The 22,500-nt window shown below is 43.3% G+C and overlaps 1 protein-coding gene across 1 annotated transcript in view; it reads right to left on the reverse strand.

Annotated features, from left to right (window-relative positions):
* Positions 1–16,630: 16,630 nt before the first annotated feature.
* The window catches only part of dapk2b (death-associated protein kinase 2b), a 24,118-nt gene continuing 18,248 nt past the window's right edge, over positions 16,631–22,500 (reverse strand). Inside the window, exons 5-10 of the mRNA XM_062546561.1 lie at positions 22,396–22,500; positions 22,081–22,129; positions 21,671–21,697; positions 21,361–21,513; positions 20,656–20,701; positions 16,631–19,484 (exon numbers count right to left, since the gene is read on the reverse strand). The exon at positions 22,396–22,500 is cut by the window's right edge and continues 25 nt beyond it. Of these exons, the coding sequence (XP_062402545.1) occupies positions 18,864–19,484; positions 20,656–20,701; positions 21,361–21,513; positions 21,671–21,697; positions 22,081–22,129; positions 22,396–22,500 (1,001 nt within the window). The 3' untranslated portion in view covers positions 16,631–18,863. The remainder of the gene's footprint in view (positions 19,485–20,655; positions 20,702–21,360; positions 21,514–21,670; positions 21,698–22,080; positions 22,130–22,395) is intronic.

Here is a 22,500-nt window from a genome sequence, read left to right on the forward strand (position 1 = left end):
TCTGATCGCTGTAGTAGTTGCCAGTGGTAGTCTGCTACTTACTACAGGTCACGTTTTGCTGATATCTGACATTATGGTGAAACAGTACGCATTTAAATGTTTAAAATATGCACCAAAAATCAATAAATATATATTTTCTCATTCTGATTGCTGTAGTAGTTGCCAATGGTAGTCTGCTACTTACTACAGGTAAAGTTTTGCTGATATCTGACATTATGGTGAAACAGTACACATTTAAAGTTTTATAATAGGCACCAAAAATTTGCAAAAATATATTTTCTCATTCTGATTGCTGTAGTAGTTGCCAGTGGTAGGCTGCTATTTAATAAAATTGCATATTCATCGTCTGTAGTTGGCCTGTGGCCAATGGTAGGCTTCTACTTAGGGAGACTTTCAATGAAACAGGGTAAGAACAATTCTGAAAAACACACTAATGGCATTGTCAACGAGTCATTTTTTATTACAGAATATTAAAGAAGGATGATATCTAAAATAACAAGAGACACCTAAATAAAGATATAAATAAAGTAATAAATAATAAACAGTGACACTTAAATGAAAAATATGAATACCATAATAATAAATAAGATGCAGAATTCACAATTCATGCATAGACGGATAGCAGTCTACCATTGGCACCTACTACAGCAATTCGAATGAGAAAATATATATTCATTGATTTTTGGTGTATATCTTAAACATTTGGTAACACTTTATTTTGATGTTACAGTGTACCCACCTAATTAGGTACAGTGGTACAACCTGTGTAATACACTGTCAGGTACTATAATTCTATCATTAAGTATTTGTGGGTTCCTACATATAGTTGTTACATTGTAATACTGAGTGCTTTTACAAAACTTTACCAATTTGTCTACATTTTTCATCAGAGGCAAAGGGCTGACCTGAGACCTGCTGGATGGGGTAAATCTGGTGATGATAGATTTGATATACAAACCATTTTTAGCTCCAGTCAAGGCCTTATTGTCTTCAGTGTACATGTAACAACTGTGCTGCTACAACCTTGTTACGGGTTTATGCCACTGTATCAAAGAGTAATAAGAGTGTACCAACACAGTTGATACATGTGCTACGTAGGGTAATTGCAGACATGTTCCAAGACATCAAAGACACAACATACATGTCATATGTGCGTGAACGTTATTAACTGGTACACTTAACAGGTTTATACCATCAAAGAGTTACAAACGTGTAGCAGTGCAGCTGTTACATGCAACTGTGTTGGTACACACGTATTACTCTTTGATAGTAGTAGTAAGTAGCACACTACAGCAATCAGAATGAGAAAATAGCTTTCTGTTGATTTTTGGTGCATATTTTAAACATTTAAATGCGTACTGTTTCACCATAATGTCAGATATCAGCAAAACTTTACCTGTAGTAAGTAGCAGGCTGCCATTGGCAACTACTATAGCAATCAGAATGAGAAAATAGCTTTTTGTTGATTTATGGTGAATATTTTAAACATTTAAATGCATACTGTGTCACCACAATGGCAGGTATCAGCAAAACCTCACCTGTAGTAAGTAGCAGACTACCAATGGCAACTACTACAGCAATTAGAATGAGCAAATATATTTTCATTGAGTTTTGGTGCATATTTGAAACATTTAAATGCATACTGTTTCACCATATTGTCAGATATCATCAAAACTTGACCTGTAGTAAGTAGCAGACTACCAATGGCAACTACTACAGCAATCAGAATGAGAAAATATATTTTTGCAAATTTTTGGTGCCTATTATAAAACTTTAAATGTGTACTGTTTCACCATAATGTCAGATATCAGCAAAACTTGACCTGTAGTAAGTAGCAGACTGCCATTGGCAACTACTACAGCAATCAGAATGAGAAAATATATATTTATTGATTTTGGTGCATATTTTAAACATTTAAATGCGTACTGTTTCACCATAATGTCAGATATCAGCAAAACTTGACCTGTAGTAAGTAGCAGACTACCATTGGCAACTACTACAGCAATCAGAATGAGAAAATATATATTCATAGATTTTTGGTGCATTTTTTATATTTCTTGATTTTTGGTGCATATTTTAAACATTTAAATGTGTACTGTGTCACCACAATGGCAGGTATCAGTAAAACCTCACCTGTAGTAAGTAGCAGACTACCATTGGCAACGACTACAGCAATCAGAATGAGAAAATATATATGTATTGATTTTTGGTGCTTATTTTAAACATTTAAATGCGTATTGTGTCACCATAATGTCAGATATCAGCAAAACCTCACCTGTAGTAAGTAGCAGACTACCATTGGCAACTACTACAGCAATCAGAATGAGAAAATATATTTTTGCTAATTTTTGGTGCCTATTATAAAACTTTAAATGTGTACTGTTTCACCATAATGTCAGATATCAGCAAAACTTTACCTGTAGTAAGTAGCAGACTACCATTGGCAACTACTACAGCAATCAGAATGAGAAAATGTCAGCAATCAGAATGAGAAAATGTCTTTCAAAAACGAATATCCAGCGAATATCAAACCCGCTGCTAACTTTTACCCGCTGCTATTTATACCCAGGTGGGTGAACTCGCTAATTGCTGCAATCAAAACTTCCGTTTGAGAACTGATTTCTTCTTCAAATTGTGTGCCTTTGTTGGGGATGACCACTTCCTGTTCCAACATGACTGTGCACTAGTGCACAAAGCAAGGTCCACAAAGACATGGATGACAGAGTTTGGTATGGATGAACTGGCCTACACAGAGTCCTGACCTCAATCCAATAAAACACCTTTGGGATGAATTAGAGCGGACACTGAGACAAATGAAGCCTGTGTGACTTGACAAATACACTTCTGGAAGAATGGTCAAAAATCCCATAATCACACTCCTAAACCTTGTGGAAAGCCTTCCCAGAGGAGTTGAAGCTGTTGTAGCTGCAAAGGAAAATGGATTAAGAATGGGATGTCATGGTCATGTGGCACAACTGGCTGGGGAACCTGCACCATATGCTGGTGACCCGGGTTCGATTCCCGCCCTGTGGTCCTTTCCAGATCTCCCTCTCTACTGTCCTTTCCTGTCATAAAAAGGCAAAAAGCCCAACAAAAATATAATTTTATCTTCTCCTGCAGACGTCTGGGTTTGGAGACGGATGATTTTCTCTTGATGAGTTTCTCGGATGAGTTTCCTGGTGCACTGCTAACAGTACAAATGTCAATGAAAAAACAAGACAAGCGTTGTCATATCCAATGCTAATAGAATATTCGCTAAAGTAAATTCCATGAGTAGTAATGACTACATTTTTTCACAGAAAAAGAAGTCGTCATGAAAATGCTTAATAATTCATAATTCATAACGATGTGCCCACCGTATCTAATTTAGTTGATGTGTTGTTCATGTTTGAGGCCGCAAATGACAAGACTACGAACGTATGTAAATTCCTGGTGATTCATGAAATATTAAGGAATGAAGTAATACATAAATCATTAATTCATTCATGCATTAATCATGATAATTCATGTACCCTTACCGTAAAGTGTTGGCAAACACTCAGCTGCCGGTATGTGTGTTTATTAAATATTTGATATGCATAATACTGTATATGTCTATAATATGTCTATGTATATACAGTAGCCTGCATGTGAGTGCATAAGTAGCCTAGTATGTGAGAGTGAGGTGTGTCTCCAGGGTGGATGTGTAAGCCTGCGGGAGAGTGGAAATGTGTGTGAAAGCAATCTCATCTCAGGCCATGTGAGACCAATTAACAGAGCAGCCATCAACAAGCCTGGTCCACTGCCATCAGAACTGTTATTACTCTGTGGCACAGCTGATGGGAGAGGGAGGGACGAGGGGGGAGGAAGAGATGGAGGATGGCAAAGCACTCATGGTATCACACACACACACACACACACACACACACACACACACACACACACACACACACACGCACACAATTATAGACATACAAACTTGTGCAGGTAAGCATGCACAAAAATACACAGACACACACACACACACACACACACACACACACACACACACACACACATAAATGCATCCACATGCACATCCACGTGAATACACACAAACACTCTGATCTGAATGGACAAAAAGTCCTCAAGAGGACATGACTGTAAGTAATCAGACAAGTGTGTGTGTGTGTGTGTGTGTGTACTGCATGTACAGTATATATATAGTGGGTATGAATTGTTGTTTACAGTGTTCTGTACCCTTTGAGATCACCCTCATCATGTCTAGGGACATTCTGTTCCCGTACCTATATCACAAACAACACATACACACACCAGACGCCCATGCAATTACCTCCCATTTCAAATCTTCTGCATGCTTAAATCAGTGTGCAAACTGTGTCAGTATAATCTTTTTTTCCATGATTATAATTTGTGACATTCTCCTCCATTTGAATGACAAAGGCTTCATTAACTAGAGCCACAGTCTGCTATGACACCCTGTCACACGGCTGTCCTCTATCAGGCAAAAATGGCAAAGTGGAGCGAGCTAGCTGGGATGCCCCCCTCCCCTCTCTCCCTCCCCTCCCCTCCCCTCCCCTCTCCTCCCCTCCCCTCCCCTCCCCTCTCCTCCCCTCTCTCATGGCTCCAAGACAGCGTGATAGCAGGGTGTGTGGTGATGCCGGTCCTGGCCAGTTCTACCCATCTACCCCCCGCTCCCTCCCCGCAGCGGTTCCTTTAACCCAGATACCGGCTGGGGCTGAATGGCTCCCCTGGGACAGGATGCTCCAGATTCGTCTCCAGCACTGTTCCGGCCTCCAAATCAATGGCATCGGAAAACATCACACACCCACCTGCTTTAAGAACATCGATAATGTGCTTCGTGTCTGAAGGGAGAAGGGTAGGAGGCCTGGGAGGTACGTTTTCAGACAGGCAGTGGATTGAAGCATGGCCGATAGGGTCTTTGATGATAAACACTTGTTTTTCTCTGCAAAGTCCACAAACAGGTTGCACTGCCGGAGGTGTCTTTGCAAACGGCCACCAGCGGTGGCAGCAGCGAGCTGCGTGTGGGAGCGTGGGCCGGTGGTAGTAAGGTGCTGGTGACGGATGGGGAATGTGGCGGCCTGAATAGACAGTCTCATTAGGTGCCTTGTCTAAGAATAGGAGCCCATGGCCAATGAATAATGGAGAGAGCCTCCAGGATCTCATTTACTGGGGAGCCATCGTCAGACCCAAACCATGATCACTCGGGGGAGGGGGGGGGGGGGGGGGGCAGAGAGAGGCAGACAGAGAGAAAGACAGACAAAGAGAGAGAGAGAGAAATACATAGAGAGATAGAAAGAGGGACAGAGTGTGTGTGTGTGTGTGTGTGTGTGTGTGTGTGTGTTCAGAAGGAGAGGGAAAGAGGCATGAGATTGAAGATGGCAGGTGCACATGATTAAATGTCTATGACCCCAGTATCCCATCTCCGAATCTCCCCATCCTCACTCTAAATGCTTATAGAGATATATCACGTCTCATTGGAACAGAATGAACAAACAACTGAACAAAACAAATGAACAAAACTTTGAAAAAAAAACAAAGCACATTGCCTTCGTGCCCCCCTTCATTATGTGAAATCTCCACATACAAATCTCATAAATGACTGGACCACATTCATTTTTGATAATGTTTTCATTGGGGTTTCAAAAGCCATACATTAAGTGAATTGAATTGCTTTATGTTTTCCATTTCTATATAGTGGCAACAATGTTGCAATATATATCTCTCATAATTAGCCTGACTCCTTGGCATTTAGATGCTCTCACTCACACACACACACACACACACACAAACACACACACACACACACACACACACACACACACACACACACACACACACACACACACACACACACACACGCTCGCACAGTTGGGATAGTTGCCTGTTCACACTTTCCCTCCCACACAACGTTTAGAGCCAGGGACAGGCTGATGGACTGGAACTCCACATGGTCTTATTCCATTCCCCTTCCAACTACAAACTCCTCGGCCCAAAAGGATCTGAAACTGCCCACTGCTCTTCCTGTGATCAGTAATCTGCTCTGTGCACCTGGTATGCTCCATCCTCCTGTTCCATGGCAACAGAACTGGCCCACCACTCGAACAGATGCGCTACTATTTCTACCTCTTGACTTGGTCGCAAAAATAAATTGAAAATAAAAATAAATAACATTTTGAGCCGTGTTTTCAGTGCCTCAAAATGGCACAGAGTAGCGCTCCCTGGCAGCTCAATTAGTGGCAGAGACCAGAATGTTGTCTGTGTGTGTGTGTGTGTGTGTGTGCGTGTGTGTGTGTGTGTGTGTGTGTGTGTGTGTGTGTGTGTGTGTGTGTATGTGTGTGTGTGTGTGTGTGTGTGTGTGAGTGTGTGTGTGTGTGTGAGGACAGCTGGAGGGACCCAGTGTTGGCTGCAAAAGAGGACGTGGCAGTTAAAAGTCTCGGGGCCCTTTTACACAGAGGTGAATGCCAAACGCTGCCAGCCTGCCCAAGCCAACTGCAGGGTATGTTCAGAGGCGCGCTCAACTTCAAAAGTTCACACATTTTCTCACCAAGGGGCCCCTGAAAATGGCTCCTTTTGTACTGTTAATGAAATCACTTGGCATTTCAACACATCTGAACATTTGTGCATGAATATTAAATAGCAAGGTGTGTGTGTATGTGTGTGTGTGTGTGTGCGTCTGTGTGTGTGTGTGTGTGTGTGTGTGTGTGTGTGTGTGTGTGTGAGAGAGAGAGAGAGAGAGAGAATTAGAGAGAGAGAGGCCAAAAGCACTCCTGTGGTAATTGAGATTTGGGTCACGTGAAGGATATGCCAAAATGAATCCCACCATCTTTATACCTCCTGCCAGACACTAATGTGGACATAATGTATTTCATGTAGCAAAAGATTTACTATTCCATATTCTTTAAGCATTTGTAAACATCATGTCTATAATTTCTTCCTTTGAACAAGAACCATTAAGAACTAAAAAAAAAACGAAAAAATGAAAAGAAGTCTTGCCATTGCCTTACTATGGTAGTGCAGGCTTCACCTGGGCAGGTTGGGAACAAACGGTTTAATATTTGAATAAGAATGTGCGTAAACACACACACACACACACACACACACACACACACACACACACACACATACACACACACACACACACACACACACACACACACACACACACACACACACACACACACACACACACACACACACACACACACACACACACACACACACACACTTGCTGTTCTTAATACCCTCTTGACTGTTTCATTTATTCATTAAAGAAATAAGTAAACACTTGTCTGATTGCTTAGTGGTATCCAGGGCTGTTTCAGAGTTTTTATTGCCACTGGCTCCTTGTGCAGTTGTGTAGTATTTGTATTTTCACAATTGTCATAAATACCACTCATATAGCACACGTCCCCCTGGATATGGTACATGTGGATTTGTTTACAAATCGGTGATAATCTCAGAAGAGCTATGCTGACTGTCAAGGTAATGTTATTACATTTCATACAAACTGTAGGCCATTGCACAATTGCTGTAAAGCAACGGCGTGGTTCTCCGGTCGGGGACAGCAACGTTGCAAGCCTGATTCTCTGTAGACAGGTAGACTTTGAAGACTCTGAAGCTGTTAGGTAAACAAAACATATAGAACGCCTTTAATCCCTTGCCAACACACACACACACACACACACACACACACACACACGCACACACACATGCACACGCACGCACTTGCACGCACGCACGCACGCACGCACACACACACACACACACACACACACACACACACACACACACACACACGCACGTGTATCCGTGGAGACAGTTCTTACATAAAGGAAACAGGGTCACAAATTTCATGTCATCAGATTCATATAGACATTCAAGTTAGCTCACATTCCTTCCAACTGTGCGCCCATAATGTCAGATATAAATGCACATCCATACACCCATACCCACACAGCCACTCAAGCGGCAGTGCCAACACACCCACCACATCACACTTGTGCTCCGCGCTAATGAGGAAACCCATAATCACTGAGCAGACACCACAGCCAATCAGACGCGTCTCCACCTGGCCTGTGTCTGATTGGGGGCATCTGGCAGTGAAGGCTGTGATTGGCTGAGCAGTAATGAGTGGCAGAAGGCATCCTGCCAACAGGTCGTACCTGCAAACACATGGATATGGGCACGATGCTCGTGCCCACGCACACGCACACACGCACACACACACACACACATACACACACACACACACACACACACACACACACACACACACACACACACATCTACACACACACATAGTGTGCGTGTGTGTGTGGAGAGAGGGGTAGTCTGAAGAGAGGAAAAGAGTAATAAATAGAGTGAGAACTCCTCTCACACCACCATGGCACGATGCTTCACCACCTCCTCTCTGGAACTCAGCCATCTCTCCCTGAGGAGGGAACCTTGTTCATCAGCAGCCAGAGTCAGAATCACACCTCTGATATGTGTCAGGTGCACACACTCCCTACTGTTACTGACATCTAATGCCTAGAATGGCGTGACAGACTTGGAAAATTTTCCTACATAGCTGTTTCATTTCTGTCATTATTGAACTGTTATCAGCCAAAAAACTCCCTATAACCCCCCCCCCCCAATTGACAAGACATTGTAAGAAATAAACATTACACATATACAGTACATTTGCCTCAGTGACTAGAAAAAAATGTAGTCTGATCTAATGCCTCCATTATTGACCAGCAGGTGGAGCCAGAGATTTACAGATAGCCTGTACTGTATGTGATCATTCTTTTCTGGAAGGATTGGAAAGTCCATCTTTTGCTGAAAGTAACAGTTGAATTTATTAACTTTACCGTTTTTTAATAAACATGCAGATGTGTCTGATAGTAATTCAGGTATGGTCATGAACTAAAAATCCGGAACTTGGCTAAGGCTTTGGAGCACAGCAAAATATCCTTCAGACTCTAGATGGCAGTGTTGTAACATATTTCATTCTTAGTGGTTGTACAGCCTTGGACCACTGATGCAGTTTGCTGCCATTGCAGTAGAACAACATGATATGTTGATGAAGAGAATATTTACACTTGTAATTAACATAATCATCATATGCTATGAGAACAGGATGATTTCCACACATTTCCATATATTTGCAATGGCAATAGGATAGTTATTTCGAGCCTGCAGTTGTGCAAGTGTCCAAGTCCAACGACAGCCTGTTTCAAAAAGTGGTCAAAAGTGATCTGGTGGGGACATGTGCGGACATGGGACACTATGTATTTTTCAGGCATGACTATGTACCTTTGTGTTTGTGTAGGCTCTATCGTATGTTTGCAGAGAGAATGAAAGTGTGTGGCAGAGTCTATGTGTGTGTGTGTGTGTGTAAGAGAGAGAAAGAGAGAGAGAGAGAGAGAGAGAGAGAGAGAGTATGGTAAACAGTTCCAGAGAAGCAAAAGCTTGAATGGACAAAAAACACAGTGGCATTATTTTTTTGTTTTTATCTGTTTCAAGTTCTCCTCATCTGGACATTGGCTTCCTGTTGTAATCACCAGTTTGTGTAAGTAACCGCTTCATCCCAGATGTGAATTAGGCAGTTATTATTTCTCTCTAATACCCTCAAATCTGACCTTGGATTTCTCAAAACTTTTGCTACTTAACAGGAATCTCTTACAACGATGTTGGGTTGCATCCTGAAAGGTCACCAATGTAATATGGTTCTGGAGCCATGTCTGGCAGCATGTCTGGCAGCTCAGCGTCTCGGTCTGAGACAAGTTGGTTATGAGCCGCCGCCGTCGGGTCTGACATTTTCTCATGCTCCCGTAAGTCTGGCGGAATGCGCTGACCTAAAGGCGGGATGCGAGCCGCGGTGTCAGAGGCTGGTGGCGTGGATCAGAGGAGCTCCGACATCAGAGGAGGACCGGACACCTGCTGCGTGCTGCCCACAGCTATCCAACCGCACGCATGGCCAGCAGATGATAGGGAGGCCAGCCAGCCTTCTCACACAAAGAGGCACATATGCATAGGCAGGCACACGCCAACACACACACACACACACACACACACACACACACACACACACACACATGCGTGCACACACATACACACACACACACATTCACATTCTTTGTCTCTTTTCTCTCCAACACACAGAGAGGCGGGGGACACACATACAATTGGGTATAACATAAATACTAGGTGCAAAACACACACTGTTTATGTTCTTACTCAAAAGACAGCCATGGGCTTCACACAGACACACAGACATACACACAGACACAGATACACACACACACACACACACAGACACGAGATGCAGCCCCTTCAAATACCCCCCACACAAACATCAACCCAACTGACCTCTGGTCCAGCGACAAAGAGGCAACTACAGCGGCACAGACACAGACAGCCGTTAAAGCGCAGAACAAATCCCATATCTTATATCAGTGATAAAGCCCTCTGATATTCCCAGCATGGGCCACAGATATTCAGCCACGCGTGACACACGTCTCCAGATATTTCCCTGGCTACTCTGATGCCAGTAAGCTACCAGTCACCATAAGGAAATATAAAACCCCGGCCTCCAATTATCCCACTTAAAGCTGGTGTCATATTCCCTTATTTAGACAAGCACTATAGATGGATTTCGATCAAATGTACTGGTACATGTAGATACAGGAAGCATCCATGACATCATGTAGGCTACATCAACAAGCCTGTGTCATATGTTGAGTAATTTACAGTAGGCCTGCACAATATCTTGAATTTCCCCTTGGGGATCAATAAAGTATCTATCTATCTATCTATCAATATAGTACAGTGCTATTATTATATCAGAGTAACATTGCAGTGATGTACAGCGGTGGCCCCATAGCAGACATGATGACCCCATAGCTTCACGGTAGATACATCCTCCATTTCAAATGAAGCATGAGAAATTCAGTAATTAAGTAAGTAATTAAGTAATCCTAAAGCATTTACTAAAAGAAGAAAAGACTATATTCATTCACATCTTGTAATATTAAAGTCAGGAGACTAGTTTAACTACACATTGTCCTGTGTTCAATTGTGGGCGACACATAAAATCAGATTCAGGAAAATATTAATCGCTTTTTTACATAATAACTGCTGATACCCTTAGCTCCTGGTGAACACTGAACAGTGACTCAGTTGTTGTTTCCGGTGGCTGTGTCCTGCAGGCTCAGGGGGGATTATTGGAATATGTAGGACGCACAGCTGAGGAGGGAACAAGGTCTCCAGACATCACTGGACACAGTTGGCATGGGCCGTTTCACCGCAAACACCTCTGCCAAAACAACGAGGCGGTAGACACTGGGCCATTCTGTGGGGCTATGAAAGCATGGCCGTAACGTTTAATTAAGAAATCACCTTCTGGCTAAGCCCTACACTGCCCGCTCAATAGCACCCAGAGTTACTCCCACTCAGACAGTGTCAGGAAATTGTCTGTATGAATCGCATTCTGAGAGGCTCTGTCAAGGGAGTACGTAGGAGTTCTGTCTGGCCTTGATGTTCACTGACAACCAGCCCATTTGGTGCAGGAATGCTGAGACTCCACACACACTCGTACAACTTCCTAAAACATGTGAAAGCTTTTCAAGTCACAACACACTTTTCACTGTCTCGTCTGGTGGCATGAGAGTGCAGAGGAGAGAGTGTGAGATGACGGAATGTGTACCATGGGGGGAGATCAATGGAAGCTGTCTGTGTAGGCGTCTCTGGCACTTCAAACCCTTATTGAAGAGCAGGGATTCAGCGCGAGCTTTCGTATAACCGGACCTCTCCTAGTTGGTGCCCTTCCCAAAAGTGCCCTGGCCTACATATTCTCACAGCCAAGAGTTTACTTAGGAACGGTCAAAGTTTTTCCCGCAATCGTTTTCAGCTCAGACGAGCCCAAACAAACCGGCTCTTGTGAAACCTCACATTGGCCTGTTCACCGTGGCAAAAATCCACCAAGTGCAACTTGAAGCAATTAGCCACAGTGTCTGCACACAGATAGTCCAGATAGTCAAGGGCTGGGATGCGCCATGTTGGAATTAAGGAAGTAGAACAAGCCTTATTAATCAGGAGTTACTTAATTTCCAGTTGCATATTGCACACTGATGGATTTGAATATTAGCATGGCTGTAGCTGAGATTAATTGAGACAGATTATTTAGAGCCTGAATAGACACAGTAAGCCGTGTAGAATGGGGCTCGTTGCAGGAGCAAGTTAAGGAGATTTCATTAGTTCGCCATCAAGATGTTTGGTTTAGAGTGCTAATGCTGTAATAAGCATGTTTGGAATGGTCGCAGCAGATTGTGGTCTGATGGAGATGGAGTGAACAATGGCCACGGACTCCCCTCTGGATAAGTGGTAGCCTAGAGCTACAAGTGCAATGGAAGAGAAAACAGAAGTGGAAGCATGACACAGGTACAGATCAGCCAGGTTTAAGTCTTAAGAAAGGTGAATGTGGAGTGACTGACAGCTGTCAATAATCTTCATGAACTTTCATAAACACATAACAGAAAAAAGACAATGTAGTTCATCATATGACAAAAACATGTTTTTTTTATTTAACACTTTTGTTACACCCTTCCAGTGAGTGAATTATGAAATTATGAAAGTGAATAATGAATATTTCACTTAATTGTCTAACTAGTTAACTGAATTAATAATAATAAAAAAGACATCTGACATATCAAGAGTACATTATAAGAATAAGCCATATGTCTTTTTAGTGACAAATTCATAAATATATTAAATATTTATTTCTCTCTTGCTCCAATTACTTTTACAAATATAGTCCAAAATATAAGGCTTATATAGAACATAGAGGTAAACTTAAAAAGCAAAGTCATTGAACACATTCTTAGCAGTCAGCAGTAATGTAAGACAAATGGTAACAGTTGAAGACAGAGCCACTCCAACATCTCAGAATGGTGAGGTTGAGTTGCATCTTAATGACAATGAAGAATATGAGCAGACGTTAGTACTAGTAAATATAGCCCAAGCACAATGTAAACAAAAAAACAGACACTCTAAGACACTCTGTGGTCCACAGAGCCAACCACACAAGCATGCACGCATGCACACATATAGACAAATACACGCAAGAGTGCAAACACACAAACGTAAACAACATTAGACACTTTTCAAAAATACACTCACAAATAATTCTACCTATCTATCCTGTACATGTGCAACTCCAATGGACCACACGGCAAAAGCTCTGTGCTAGAGAGTTCACTAACGGTGTCAAGTTGGCACCGACTGAGACTGACACTAATGTCAACCAATATGAACAACATGAGTTCCTCAGCTTACACAATTAGCCTCTGAATGCCTTTAGGAAGTAGTATGAGGAAATAAAGATTTAAAAAATTAAAAATAAAACATAAAAAATAAATTAAAGGAAATGTTCTTTGGAAATGTCACAACGGTGCCTACAGCAATTACGTATTTTTGACCTAAAGACTCGCCCAGCTGCATCTGTCAGACTAATAAATGACGGTCACCACCTTGGGAAAGCCAGTGAGTCACCCAATCTCTCTTTTTTTCCCTGCCATACAATTGCGACAGTTTGCAGTAAGCCCATGTGGAAAGGCTGTGACACAAACACTTTATCACCACCAGACTTTAAATGGTAAAGAGTTCCCAGAAAGAAGGGAAAGGAATAACTCGTTCTACCAGCCACTCCTAGGCAGAGACTATGGGCATGAAATATTTAGCAATTCTGGAAAACAACTGCAAAGATACATTAGTAACATCGTGGTGTCTATTGCGGGTTAGTTAAAAATCAATTTATTTACAAGGGTTGTAAACCACACTACTCAGATATAACCGTATAGATTATTTACATTTTCTAAAATTGAAAGGGATTGAAGGAAAATTGGCACTCACACTTCAAAGGCATAGAAGTTAATATACATTTTAAAATATTCTCTGGGCTCTGTTTGCCTCTATTATATAGAAGCTGAGACTGTACAAAACCCACTCACATATCAAATAGAAATATAAGGATCAGAAATCGCCTGGAAATATCATATTTATCTGCAAGCCATCATAGTCGAGTTTGTGGTTGAACCGGACACAGTGGGAATTTGACCAAAGCAGCTAAAAATACCTCAGAACACAGAAGAGGACATGAGGCACTTGTTAAGTGAGACTGCAAAGGCACTTTTTAAAGACCTAAATACACACAATTTTACAAAGTAAAGTACATGAAGTACATTTTCAAAACAGGCACCATCTTCAAACCATCTCTTGGGCAGCTGATACATACATACATTGCAGACAAACTTTATCTACTGCAAAAAAGTATTTCACAAAAAAAGCTTGAAACATCACCTTGTGGCACTATAAAACGTTTTCATAATGTACACGAAATAAAACCTGGGGCACATCACGTTGGAAGGCAACCGGCCGCTCAAGGCTCTTCACTGTTGACAGGTGAGGCTCAGAAAGCTGGAATGGTTGACACACTTAGGCAGGTGTGCTCTGTGGTGATGAAATACTAGTTGTTGGGTTTGAGTAGCCTCAGAAGGGAGGCGCTTCAGGAGGTACTGCTCCTCTTGCGAGTCCTGGGCTTCCTGTACATGACCTCCTCTTCCTGGTCGCTCTCGCAGTCACGCTCAAACATGGCCACTGTGCGCTCCACGATCCCGGGTAGAGGCCCTGCCTGCATGTCCAACACACACACACACACACACAAGACGTCACCGAACCGGTCACTTAACAAGTTCAAAGAGCTCCATCTATGCCCCCCCCCCCCCCCCTCTGGGGTATAGCGCTAATCAAAGATCATAGAGCGCGTAGCTAATATGATTAAAACTCAAAATGAAGACACAATTTGGAATTCTTTCTTTGGAAGTAAAGCACATTGTTTGTTTACCTATGATTTACCTAAAAACATATCAGATCTATCAATGAAATCTGATATGTATGATAATGTAATACTGACACAGGCTAGAACTGAGCAGACACACAGTTTAAATGGGACCTGTTGCATTGGGAGGGTGTGAAACAACAAAGACAAATCTCTAGATCACCCTATACCGCAAACTGAACTGCAACTAATAGCGCTGGTCTGTCAGGCAGGATGTCTGGCTCCAAAGACTCCAGTGGCATGATAGAGGCCTGATCCAATTAGATGGGTCTCTGGCTGGTCTGTGCCACACGCTAAATAGCGGGATTAGAGGAATTCTTTGAAGGACTCCTACTCAGAACAGCACCAAGACACTGAGTTCAGAAACCAATCTACAGATATACTGAAGGGGCATTCAAGTTGCTAACTTCTACTAGGAATCATTCATGAGGAAATTCCAAGTTAATTGTTTGCATGCTTGTTTGAATGATTTATTGACTAATTGACTGATTGATTGATTGATTGATTGATTGATTGATTGATTGATTATTGGGACAAGCAACAGTTCCCCCAGAGTGTTGTTGATGTTATGGGACAAGAGGAGAGGAGAGCTGATGTACCAACCTGCCGTTTGGGCTGACCTTTCTTCATCATCCGAGTCAAGTGATTGCAGAGAGCCACGATCCTGAAGGACAACTGAACACGACACACAGAGACGACAGCGTGAGATTAGAACCAGGGCCTTCTACAGGAGGTGTCCAGGACACAGTTTATAGTCTGTTTACGGCAAATTAAGTTACAATTTAAGTATGGTTAAGATTTTGGCAAACACTTTTCTCCAAACTTACAAAACATATTTGAAACAAAAAAAAAAGGAATATAAATGAGTGCCATCACTAGGGTTGAGTATGCACTCTAACTGCCATACCAAAGAGCCTGGCTCATTGGAATTCTGGTCAAGCAGCAGGCTTAGTGACCCTGAGACCCGGGTTGGAGGCCGGATGGGATAACTGTTCTCTCCCTTCCTCACATTACCAACAGTGTGAAATGAACTATGCATAGAGAATTTTTTTTTTTTTGGGGGGGGGGCGCTTTTATGCCTTTAATCAGATAGGATAGTAGAGAGAGGCAGGAAGTGAGTGGGAGAGAGAGTTGGGGTGGGATCCGGAAAGGACCACGGGGCAGGAATTGACCTGCCGGCGTACGGCGCGGTGCAGGTGCCCCAGCCAGTCGCGCTACGGCTGGGGCCAGACTACACATATGATTAAACTCACATAGCAGCTGACGCTGAATGAATGCAGAGCAGTACCAGAGCAGTACCAGAGTCCATACTCGGCAGCAGTGTGTCATCGCTATGGTTTCATGGATGTGATGGAGGGTCATCGCCATGGTTTCCTAGTGTCATGGGCCCTGTGATACAATAGTGCCACTATGGTTTCAATAGCTCTGAGACGGAGTGCCACCACTATGTGTGAGGACGTGTGAGGACTGCCAGTAAGGACACTCTTTGCCGTTGACGTCAGAGTCCACTTTGGTGCCCCATAGACACCTCTCTCTCTCTCTCTCTCTCTCTCTCTCTCTCTCTCTCTGTCCCTCTCTTTCTCTCTCTGTCTCTTGCCTGCTGCCTGTTGGAGGGACAAGGACTTTATTTCTTGCTGATGTATAGATTACCTTCCACCTGCGCCGTGCGTACAGCCTTCTGAAGTTCTCCATGTTGACCACGGACTGCCTGCGCACCAGCGCCTGTCTGGGGTTCTCCGGCTGTAAGAGGTCACATCAGGCATGAGTGAGGACACTAATCTTGCCATCATCAGACAGATAAGCACCACCTATTCTATAAACACTATTTATTCTATAAACACTATTTATTCTATCGTGCTATATCAGCAGATGTACTCATAAACTCATGTATGATATGATTTGATGTGATATATGATATGATGTGTACAGCCTGTATACATGTACAATGTCTTTTAATTATTATTTTTGCACTAAATGTATTCCATGTGGTGTAATTGCACTGAATTGCTTGAATTACAGTGACAGGAAAAATAATGTTTTTTTTTTATTTCCCTTTGAACACAGTGTAAAACAATGATGACAGTGCTGTACATTTGAAGAAAAAAAAAGAAATTACAGCATATTTAAAAATCACAATAAATAATTCCTTCAAATACTGTATTTCTGTTGTGTCATATATCTACAACATCATGCACAAAAGGACAATGCTTTCATAGCCATGTGTGTGTGTGTGTGTCTGTGTGTGTGTGTGTGTGTGTGTGTGTGTGTGTGTGCGCATCATCATGTTTCTTTTGTGTGGCTTCTGCAGGTGCTGAGTTGAAGAGTAACAGTAAGGGCCATATACTGTACAGATAACAGAAGAGGCTATGATAAGGTACCATTTAAGAGTAGAAATCATAACACGTCAACTCTTCACAGCAAGACATGAGAGACATGGCTCAAACACTGGTCAAATAATGAACACTGCAAACAGCAGTGGAATAAAACACAATGCAAAACTATACAATAAACAAGACAAAGCATAATGAGATTTCCCTTTATTTGCATAGCTCATACGAGATGCTTCACAAATGGTCTATTATTTATGAAGCATAATATCTGTGAACTAAAGCCGCACTCAGATTCTTTGCATACACGCATACACGCACACAGCACCCACCCACACATGCACACACGCACACACACACAGCCTTAACCTTTACTCTAAATATAACACCAAATCTGAGCCTATTTCGACTTCTCAGTGTCTAGACTGTAAAATAGTCTACCCAAATAAGGAGAGACTTCTTAAGCTAATGATATCTACTTACTTTATTTTATTGGTTTATGTGATAGGGACCAGGCATATCTATCAATGTTGATGTATAAAAAAACACCATGTAAATATGCCAGAATTAGTGAAAATAACTACTTTTCATCTGCAGTCCCTCTGTAGTTAGTCTGGCTATCACCATACTAAGCTAAATCATTTAAGATTGAACATTAGTATGGGGAGGCTGCACTTTGTTTCTACTGCACAAGAGGCGCGATCAATCGGCATCGTTCAAATTACTCCATACGCTTGGACAGTCCTTCAACCAATCAGACCAACGATCCGGTGCGTCTTTTGGATGAGCTAGTTTCTGATTGGAGCCAAAGGCTCTGGCAGGGAACAGAGGAGATAGATGTGCAGGTTTGCAGCCTGAGCTGCCGGGCGAAATCCAAATTCGCCGGAAGTTCAGGCAGGGTTCACCCAGCCTACTACTGTATATAGTCCCATATGGAGACAATTTCATGACAAAGGGTTTGTTTCCATTGCTGATAAAAGTTTCCTTTTTGACCGAAAAAAAGTGCTTTGGTTTAATTATTACTGACATGCAAAATATTTCATTAATCTCTCCTTTGGGTATTACATTTTTTTTTAGTATAGCAAGTGTTTGTTTAAAGTGTATTTGGTATCAGATTAAATTCAATTTAAATAGAATTTTATGATTGAGATTCCTTAATCTCAATATATGTCCTTAAAACATATACATTATGTTTTATATACAGTAGATATGATGCGCTAACAACGTAGAGAATACTGATTTCATTTTAAATAAATTCAACCCCACACATGTGTAGCAATACTTGTCATGCAGTTAATGACCTACAGTGTCTTATTCCACATCCATTAGCGATGAGTGTGATTCCAGGAGGAAACAACTTTGACTGTACTGTACTAAGTAGCTGACATGTCTGTATGTGTAACTGTACTAAGGATGTGTTTACATTGCCATGCTACAGGTTTGTATGTGTAACTGTACTAAGGATGTGTATACATTGCCATGCTACAGGTTTGTATGTGTAACTGTACTAAGGATGTGTATAAATTGCCATGCTACAGGTTTGTATGTGTAACTGTACTAAGGATGTGTATACATTGCCATGCTACAGGTCTGCACGTGTAACTGTACTAAGGATGTGTATACATTGCCATGTGTGTCCCCGCCCGTTCTAGTCCCTAGTCAGTCTCCGTGAGATCAGGCCCCGCCTCTGAGCACAACTCCGCCCCGCAGGCGTGGCTTAGCAGCTCCTTCAACGCCTCGCTCACGTCGCTTCCAAAGGGCATGTGCTCGCCACTCATCACGACCACCTCCTGCATCCAGCAGAGTTCGGAGGTCAGCTCCTGCCTGAGCGCGCTCATGTGCGTCTGCCGCTCCAGGTAGCGCTGGCCCACGCTGCGCAGGCTGGCGTCGGTGGCGCGCAGCTCCTGGCGGAGGCCGTGCCGCGTGGCCTCGGCCTGGCGCAGCTGGTGGCGGGCGCGGGACAGCTCCTGGCGCACGGCCTCGCCGCCCTCGCGGAGCCAGGCCTGGCGCTGCCCGCAGGCGGACAGCAGCGCCTCCACGTGGCCCTGCAGGGCCTCTCGCCGCGCCCGCGCGCCCGCCACGCCCGCCTCCATCAGCGCCATGGCGTCCAGGGCGCGGGCGAAGCGCTCGGCGTCGGCGTAGGTGCGGTTGGGCGGCACGCCGGCGTGGCACTGGACGGTGTACTCCTTCAGCCGCTGGGTCTTCAGCTGCCGGGCCTCTGGCTCCGCCTCCGTCTTACGCGAGCCCTCCTCCACTGCCGCCGCGCATTGGTGCGACTTTTTGGATAGAAGGGAGGAACAGCCAATCAGATCCGGAGTAGTTGGAGGGAGGGCGGGGTTATCGTGCTGCCAAACGTGGATCCAAAAGCACACAGAAGCACACACACACAGACACACACACACACAGGTGCTAGGTGCAGGCTGATGGGATGTTAGTGTGTGGGTCACACAGGTTTCAGGGACACGGCCTGTAGCTGAGGTCAGTTTCTTTTGTGTCCATTCCTCTGTCCACGATCTGCTGTTACTGTTATTATGAGTGGTCTGCACAAACATGCCAGTTTGCTCCTCTGCATCAATCCAAACTCTCATGCAGAACAATATGATTCCATTGCTTGCATGGATGGTGTCAATGATCACTTCACATTAGGCAAATGACACTGTGCAACACACTTCACAGATGCACACCAGTGAGAAGGTGGAACAGGTGAGATGAGGTGGGCTCTCTTCTCCCCACATGCAGGTGAAGCCCCAGTTAGTCCCTGTACTGCTCCTCAGCAGCTTTGCATTCACAAACTGGAGACGTACTTTTAAAACTCACTGTGTGGTCAAACATACAGTACTTCTATTCCTTCCATTCTGTTGTGTTACAGTAAGTGCGAAGTATTCAGTTTAGTTATGGCTCCGTTTCAATGTGTCATGTAGAATCTCACAGTCTAAACGTCAGCAAATCTCATTGCTGATAAACAAGCGGTTTGATGGTTTAGTTCGATTTTGATTTACATCTATTGGTGTAGGAATAAATGCTTAATGTGGCATTTTCACTTTGACTGAAATATCTCTTACGCGACGTGCATCTGCGGTGTACTGAACACCCACACATAACCAAAGCGACTAACGCTCACAGCTCAGAGCAGGCTATCAGTTTCAGACACTGCAGGACAGTGATGTGCATCTCAAACCACATCTGAGGTGCGCTCAAGTTCTTTGAACAGAAGCGAACATTCGCAGCAAACATGTTTTCTCTAAACAGATCTTGTTTAGACCGATTTTGTGCAAACATTCCATCTCCACAGGAATCCTCCAACGTCCAACTCCAACATGCTGAGAACTACTGAAGAAATGGTTTGCAAACGTGTGCGAATGTTCGCCTATGTTTTTTTTTGCGAATAGGAGCACACCTCTGATTCCAGCAACATGCTTTAGAGTGCCTGATAATCTCAGTAATTACCTTTATCCAGGGGTGATTGAGAGCATCCTGAATGGTCATCCTTTTCCTACAAGACACAATAAAACACACCTAGTCAGGAGAGGCTGAACCAGTAAGAGAAGAAAAAGCTTCCTGCGGCTGAACTGACCAACAAAGGGATAAACAACACCAAGGTCATTGGGCCCAATACGCTAGCATGCAGTAGCCTTATAAAACATGTGGGTTCAATACCCAGCTTCCGCCATTGTGGCCTTGAACAAGAAGTTGCTCCAGGGACAGTGTCCCTTGTAATATAATTGAGTTGACATACTGTATGTACCTCGCTTTGGATAAAAGTGTCTGCTAAATGAATAAATATAACTGTAAAAACAGTATGTAGACTGTCAGGCACTTCACACTATGGTATCCATTTAATATACAACTGTTGATGTAATACCAAAGGTAAGAGTATTCTACCAGCAAAGACAAAAGAACAGGTCTGATCTAGTCATTCAGTGAAATACCTTTGGAGGCAAAAAGGCTTCAAGACAAGTACATTTCAGTGTATTGTACTTGATTTATCTTTAACAGCAGCAGCAAAAGTAAAACAACAAGTTTGAGCTTGCATAGCTTGCAGGCAGTTTAAACTAGCAGGATGTTGAAATGCAGATGTAGTTTGGCAACCGGTATCAGAAGGTGACCGTGTGAAGGTAATGCTGTTTAGGTCTGGGCAGCAGGACCACTCACCTCGTGTCCTTGACCAGCAGCTGTCTGATGAAGCTCTTGGCCAGCTCACTGGTGCTGCCAAAGAACTCTTCGTCGAAGTCGTAGTTCATGGCTGAGATGTTGCCCAGCGTCTCCTGTTTGCTCTCCCCCAGGAATGGTGATGCTCCGCTTAATCTGGGGGGGGGGGGGGGGGGGGGAGAAAGCCCACTCAGATAACACGTAGAGATTCATTTGACACATCAATCACACACACTCATAAGGAGCGAAAAATAGCAATCATCACAGTCACACACACACACTCTTCACATTTCCTCCCACTTTTCACACTTACAGGATGTAGGTGATGACTCCTATGCTCCTGTGACAGCGAGAGAGAGAGAGAGAGAGAGAGAGAGAGAGAGAGAAAGAGAGAAAGAGAGAGAGAGAGAAAGATAGGGAGAGGAGAGAGGGAGAGGGAGATAATAGGAGAAACGAGCAGAGAAAGAGAGATTGAAAGGGAGATTGTATGAGGGAGAGAGAGAGAGAGAGAGAGAGAGAGAGAGAGAGAGAGAGAGGAGAAAACAAGGTTAATCCATGGACACATAGATAGATAGATAGATAGATAGATACATAGATAGATAGATAGATAGATACATACATACAGATAGATAGATACTTTATTGATCCCCAAGGGGAAATTCAATACATGACACCTACTGAAGGCAGAAGCCCATGTGTGGTCAGTAATGAGAGGGTTCTTACCACATATCGGCCTCTAGTCCCAGCGGCTCGTAGTTCACTATCTCTGGAGCTGCAGATAGAGCAAATGTTACAAAAACGCCCGCACAAATATGGTGCAGCTAAGGTGAAAGACTTAGGGTTAGGGTTAGTGTGTGTGTGTGTGTGTGTGTGTGTGTGTGTGTGTGTGTGCGTGCGTGCGTGCGTGCGTGCGTGCGTGCGTGCGTGCGTGCGTGCGTGCGTGTGTGCGTGTAATAATAAATGATTGTACTAATGGTACTACAGTATTAAATGGTACTATGGTATAAAGGAATGATTCTAGGTAATCATTTAACATACCAACAAATTCAGGGGTCCCAAAGATATTTTTAAACTCCACTCCATCTTCTATCTTGTGCGCCAGGCCGAAGTCGATCAGTTTGATACGGGGCAGAGGGACTTTGT

Source organism: Sardina pilchardus, chromosome 10, assembly GCF_963854185.1.
Source record: "Sardina pilchardus chromosome 10, fSarPil1.1, whole genome shotgun sequence".
Lineage (NCBI taxonomy): Eukaryota > Metazoa > Chordata > Actinopteri > Clupeiformes > Clupeidae > Sardina > Sardina pilchardus.